This window comes from Anopheles cruzii, unplaced genomic scaffold (assembly GCF_943734635.1).
Source record: "Anopheles cruzii unplaced genomic scaffold, idAnoCruzAS_RS32_06 scaffold00476_ctg1, whole genome shotgun sequence".
NCBI lineage: Eukaryota > Metazoa > Arthropoda > Insecta > Diptera > Culicidae > Anopheles > Anopheles cruzii.
In genome coordinates, this window is record NW_026454079.1 from 1 (window position 1) to 6,064 (window position 6,064).

Below are 6,064 nucleotides of genomic sequence, written 5' to 3' on the forward strand. Positions count from 1 at the left end.
GCTCCGGTCTACGTCTATCACTTTACCTACGACGGTGACCTGAACCTGTTCAAAAAGCCACTGGGTGTCTCCATACCGGGTGCGGTACACGCGGACGAGACTTGCTACTTGTTCGATACGAAGACATTCGTGACCGAGCCAACTCTTGCTACTAGCCATGCGCTCACGGTCCGCAAGCGGATGCTACGTCTTTGGAGCAACTTTGTCAAGTATGGGTAAGTGACACGAACCGCCTTTGGCCGATTAGTTGAGGAAGTGTGTATGCATTGGTCTAACTGGTCTCTGGTTTCAGAAACCCAACTCCGGTAGTGGATCCCTTGTTGCAGAATATTGTGTGGCCACAGCTAGAGGACGGCACGATCAATGTCGTACTAAACATTGACCACGACCTGGTGCTCGGATCGAATCCCATCGCTTCTCGCTACGAATTGTGGCAGAGTTTGGAGCATCGGTACTCGAATACCAGGCAGTTCGATAAGTTTTGAGCTTCAGTAACAGAAGGCGTTTGCCGAATTTTAACGTGGTCGTACAAGCCTTGAAGACGATCCACGTCAAGGACGTCCAAAAACAGTAGCAACACTTGAACTTGTAGGAAAAATAAAGGATATGGTATTGGAAAATCGTCGAGTGACTGAAAGAGATTTAGTAGAAGGCTGTGGCTGTGTAAGCAATATTTTGACTGAAGTATTGGGTTTCAGGAAGCTGCGTGCACAATGCGTGCCGCATTCGCTAAAAATGGAACAAAAACACATTCGACTGCAACCATCTCGGCACCAGAAGAAACAAATCCTTTAACAGCAGGACAATGCAGCCTGTCACAAGAGCATTTTGACAATGGCAAAAGTCCATGCATTAAAGATCGAATTGTTGAAGCATCCACCTTGTTCTCTAGATTTGGCCCCTAGTGACTTCCATCTGTTTCCAGTCTTTAAAAACATCAAACATGGAAAGCGTTTTTCGTCAAATAATGTTGTCATAACAGCTGTGGAAGCGTATTTTGAAGCCCTTCCAGTTTTTCACTTCAGGAATGGAATCCATAAATTGGAGTCTCCTTGGAACAAGTGAACAAGTTCAGCAAGGTCAGAAAATAGCATTTTTCTTATCAAACCGCCAAATTTATTGAGAAACCCAGTAAAACCCACGAAAAATGAAACACACGCCGGTAATAATAGGGAACGAAAATGAAGACGAAGCGAAACCGGCGATAGACCTTTGGACCCCGCAATTATGACATCGATAGAACACGCCCGCGATTAAGAGATACAGACGCATTACCCACACGAGTCCGAGGAACGTTAATGATGCGAAATAAAAATAGCTCACCGCGTAGCTCACTCTCACTCTCGTTCGGGACTGACCGACGAGACCGACGGACCGGCTTCCAAGTCGGCAGTACCGGTGTGTCTGCCGTAGTGTGCGGTTCAACTGGACGAAGTGAACCGTCCGTCAGCGTCCGTCATGTTCGGGGTACTGTTGGCGCTCGCGGCGACAGCCGCAGCGCTGCTCTACTACTACGCCAGTCGCAGCTTCCGCTACTGGACTGACCGTGGCATCCCGCAGCTCGAGCCAACGCTACCGTTCGGCAACATGCGGGGCATGGGCAAGGAGTTCAGCTTCAACGAGCTGCTCGATCGTGCCTACCGGCGTTTCCGCGACCAATCGCCGGTAGCCGGACTCTACTTTCTCACCAACCCGGTGCTGATCGTGAACGATCTCGATGTGGCGAAGCAGGTGCTGGTGAAAGACTTCGGCAGCTTCCACGATCGCGGGCTGTACGTGAACGAGCGGGACGATCCGCTGTCGGGCCATCTGTTCTCGATCGCGGGCGAACGGTGGCGCTATCTGCGCCACAAGCTCAGCCCAACGTTCACGTCCGGCAAGATTAAGGCCATGTTCGGGACGATCCGCACGATTGGCGTAGAGTTTTTGGCTGGCGCTGAGCAGTACATCGACCGCGGCGTGCCGATCGACATCAAGAAGCTGAGCCAGTGCTTCACCTGCGACGTGGTGGGCTCGTGTGCCTTCGGCTTGGAGTGCAACGCGCTCAAGAATGGCAACGCGAAGCTGCTCGAGGTTGGCAACAAGGTGTTCCGCCAGACACCGCTGCGCATGATGTACTCGATGGTTCTGTCGGCACTTCCGCGCCTTTCGCGTGCCCTACGCCTTCCGCTGTTCCCGCGGGACGTGTCCTCGTACTTTATGGGCGTGGTGAGTGAAACGGTGGCGCACCGTGAGCAACACGGCGTCGAACGGTCCGACTTCCTGAACCTGCTGATTCAGCTGAAAAACCGAGGCACGGTGGAGGACGGCGGTGACCACGCCACCGAGAAGCTCACCCTGGACGAGGTGTCCGCTCAGGCGTTTGTGTTTTTCTTCGCCGGCTTCGAAACGTCATCGACCACACTCTCGTTCGCGCTCTTCCTGCTCGCCAGCCACCCGGAAGTGCAGGAGCGGTGCCGGAAGGAGATTCTGGAGAAGCTGGCCCACGGCACCGACGAAGGGTTGATCACGTACGAGGCACTCAAAGAGATGACGTACGTCGACCAGGTGATCAATGGTAGGTGACCCCTGGCGAAAGGATACCGCACTGCCGCTACAAAGTGTTCCGTTTTCGATTTGGCAGAGACGCTGCGTATCTATCCGCCGGTCGGGCAATTGATGCGTGCCGTAACGCAGACGGTCCACCTCGAGGCAGCCAACTTGACGCTCAAGAAGGGTGACATGGTGATGATACCGATCTACTCGTACCACCACGATGCGGATCTGTTTCCCGAGCCGGAGTGCTTCAGGCCGGAGCGATTCGCACCGGAAGAGGCTGAGGGTCGCCATCCGCTTGCGTTCCTGCCGTTCGGCGAAGGTCCACGCAACTGCATCGGGATGCGATTCGGGCTGCTGGAGGCAAAGTTCGGGGTCGTGCAGCTGCTCAGCCGGCTACGCTTCACCGTCGATCCGCGCACCGAAGTCCCGCTGCGGTTGGCCAAAAACACCGGATTCCTCCAGGTGGACGGCGGCATTTGGTTGAATGCCACCAGGGCGTGAGCGAGCGATATAGTGTTTGCATATATAGTGCCATATAGTGATTGGATTCTAAGCTACCGATTACTTGACTTGACTTAACTTCGTTATGGAAATTGTAAACATTTAGTAAAAATTTTTAAATTTAAGAAACGGGACGCTAAACGCTTGCGGAAAACTCGGAAACTTAAAATTAAAAATTCCAAGGGCGATTAAAATTGTTTCCAGGGTGGTGAGTCTTGAACTGAAACTGTACAACAAAGCTGATTTCACAGGAAACCCACACATCGTGCAAGAGAATCCAATGCACCCACAACGACTGACTGCTGCGGTCAGGATTTTGGTCTGGTGGCCCGAGAAATGTTAGCTGATTAGTTAATCGGCGAAATGAAGCTAAAAACTTGGACGACATTTGGTTCCAAGAAGGCACCCCATCTTCAGAACCCAAACACCAAATGGACCGGCCTTTATATCGTACAGGCAGCAGTTTCGAAGGACAAAAATACAGACGCCTTCTAACGGAACCGACTTTTTGATGGTTCCTCATTGAAGCAGCAAACCGCAGAGGGTGATGGGCTAAAATTAGAATCGCGTTTGATAATTGAATCCACAGCACAGCGGCCGGCTGGAAACGCCCTAGATCTACGCAGTTGCGCGTATCTTGTCCCGTCCAGTGTGTATGAGTATCGACGCAACGGAATTAAGAGGCCCACCGACGCGTATCTTGCACCGAAAGCGATACCAGCACCACTGTAGAGCGCTTTGTCGGTGGGCGTGATGTAGCGGAGCAGTCGTTTGTTGATGACCGCAGAATCGCCACACAAACCGGTCACACGGCTCGCTGTTAGTTTGCTCTTGACTTTGGCCGAGGCCAGTCGTGGTAGGTTCCGCTTACGAGATTATTTACAGATCAGTGGCCCAGGCGCGGCTGTGTTGCGATGGATTACGTCAGTGTGCTGCTATACCTGGTGCTGCCCCTTCTGGGTCTGGCGTACTACTACACCCGGCAGCTGTACCGCTACTGGGACCAGAGAGGGATCCCGCAGCTGGAGGCATCGTTTCCGTTGGGCAACATGAAGGACGTTGGCCGGACGCTACACTTCAACGACGTGCTGCAGCTGGCCTATGATTTGGGCAAGTCGTTGTCCAGACCGTTCGCCGGGATGTACTTCATGCTCAAGCCCGTGCTGATCGTAACGGACCTGGACATGGTGAAGTGCATGCTGGTTAAGGACTTCAACAGCTTCCACGATCGCGGGCTGTACGTGAATGAGCGGGATGACCCGCTGTCGGGTCATCTGTTTGCGATCGATGGCGAGCGGTGGCGCTTCCTGCGCAATAAGCTTAGCCCCACGTTCACGTCCGGCAAGATCAAGGCCATGTTCACCACGATATGTGAGATAGGTGATGAGTTTTTGGCGTCCGTCACAAAGTACGTCGATCGCGGTGAGCCCATCAACATGAAGCTGCTCTGCCAGTGCTTCACCTGCGACGTGGTGGGTTCGTGTGCCTTCGGACTGCAGTGTAACTCGTTGAAGAACGAAGGCTCGAAGCTACTGACGATTGGCGATGAAGTGTTCAAACCGCCGGTCTGGCGTAACATGTACATCTTCCTGCTGATAACATTCAAAGAGTGGGGTCGCAAGCTGCGCCTGCGTGTCTTACCGTCCAGCGTGTCATCCTACTTTATCAGTCTGGTGCGCGAAACGGTGGAGCACCGCGAAAAGAACCTTATCGAGCGGCCCGACTTTCTCAATATGTTGATCCAGCTGAAGAACAAGGGAACCGTGGAGGAGGGCGAGGCCGATGGACCCCAGGACAAGTTAACGCTCGATGAAGTGGCCGCTCAGGCGTTCGTGTTTTTCTTTGCCGGTTTCGAAACGTCATCGACCACGCTCTCGTTCGCGCTGTTCGAGCTGGCCAACAACCGCGACATCCAGGAGCGGGTGCGCGAGGAAGTGCTGGACAAGCTGCGGCTCCACGGCAACAAGATCACGTACGAAGCGCTCAAGGAAATGACGTACCTCGATCAGGTCATCAACGGTAATAGTGGGCCAGCTCGAATGGGGTCTTCGTTACTACCGATCTAATCTTTTCACCCTTTGATCCCCTTCCAGAGACGCTTCGAATGTACCCACCGGTACCGCAGCTGATTCGCGTCTCGACCAAGCCGTACCACGTCGAAACGGAAAAGTTTACGCTCGAGAAGGACTGCATGTTGATGGTGCCCATCTACTCGATACACTACGATCCCGCGAACTATCCGAATCCGGAACGGTTTGATCCGGACCGTTTCGCGCCGGAAGCGGTCCAGGCGCGCCATACCCACGCATTCATACCGTTCGGCGATGGGCCTCGCAACTGCATTGGAATGCGGTTTGGGCTGCTGGAGGTCAAGTTCGGTATCGTGCAGCTGGTGAGCCGGCTGCGGTTCACGGTCAGCTCACGGATGCCACTTCCGATACGCATGTCCAAAACCGCCAGCATGCTGGAGGTCGAGGGCGGCATATGGTTGGATGCTACCAAGTTGTGAGTGAGCGAGCGAGGCGGTGCAGGAAATTAACTACCAACCACTCATCACTGGTGCAGCCGTTCATCGGAACATGCACCCTAAGGATATATGCTTCGTTAATCGTACTAACCCAATATTACACTACGTTGTACCCGTATGCCACGATTCGTTTTTAAAATAACTAATATTAGTAATGAACATTCGTTCAAGGAGTGGTTTTAAACGAGTAACATAAAGGAAAGTCAAATAAAAGACAAAATACAGGAACAGGAAGTGAGGTTTTTGATGGCTTTTCTGAGTGATTTCCTTTTCCCCTTGTCGGATTCACCGATCCGGACGGCCCTTGGGACAGTTCAATTTGCAAATTAGATTGATTTTATCACGGTGTCCATTCCACGTGTGCCCCGGCCGAGCCAAACGATAACTCACCGGAGTCCACACCGCCGCTTGGCCGAAGGCACACCTCGTTTAAATAACGGTGAAACCGTACCGGACGATAAATCAACCTTCACAGGAAGCGCGAGTCTGGTAGGGCGG

The 6,064-nt window shown here is 53.0% G+C and overlaps 2 protein-coding genes across 2 annotated transcripts; both read left to right on the forward strand.

Moving 5' to 3' along the window:
- The first annotated feature begins 1,458 nt into the window (after positions 1–1,458).
- Positions 1,459–3,218, forward strand: LOC128276086 (probable cytochrome P450 6a14). The gene is made up of 2 exons (XM_053014555.1): positions 1,459–2,557; positions 2,624–3,218. Exons 1-2 carry the CDS (start codon positions 1,459–1,461, stop codon positions 3,037–3,039), a joined length of 1,515 nt encoding a protein of 504 aa, XP_052870515.1. The 3' UTR covers positions 3,040–3,218.
- Positions 3,219–3,889: 671 nt separating this feature from the next.
- Positions 3,890–5,790, forward strand: LOC128276087 (probable cytochrome P450 6a14). The gene is made up of 2 exons (XM_053014557.1): positions 3,890–5,058; positions 5,133–5,790. Exons 1-2 carry the CDS (start codon positions 3,954–3,956, stop codon positions 5,546–5,548), a joined length of 1,521 nt encoding a protein of 506 aa, XP_052870517.1. The 5' UTR covers positions 3,890–3,953; the 3' UTR covers positions 5,549–5,790.
- Positions 5,791–6,064: the final 274 nt, after the last annotated feature.

Coding starts and splice junctions, on each gene's coding strand:
- LOC128276086 (XM_053014555.1), top strand. CDS start 1,459: ATGTTCGGGGTACTGTTGGCGCTCGCGGCGACAGCCGCAGCGCTGCTC. Junction 2,558..2,623: donor CGTCGACCAGGTGATCAATG/GTAGGTGACCCC, acceptor TCGATTTGGCAG/AGACGCTGCGTATCTATCCG.
- LOC128276087 (XM_053014557.1), top strand. CDS start 3,954: ATGGATTACGTCAGTGTGCTGCTATACCTGGTGCTGCCCCTTCTGGGT. Junction 5,059..5,132: donor CCTCGATCAGGTCATCAACG/GTAATAGTGGGC, acceptor ATCCCCTTCCAG/AGACGCTTCGAATGTACCCA.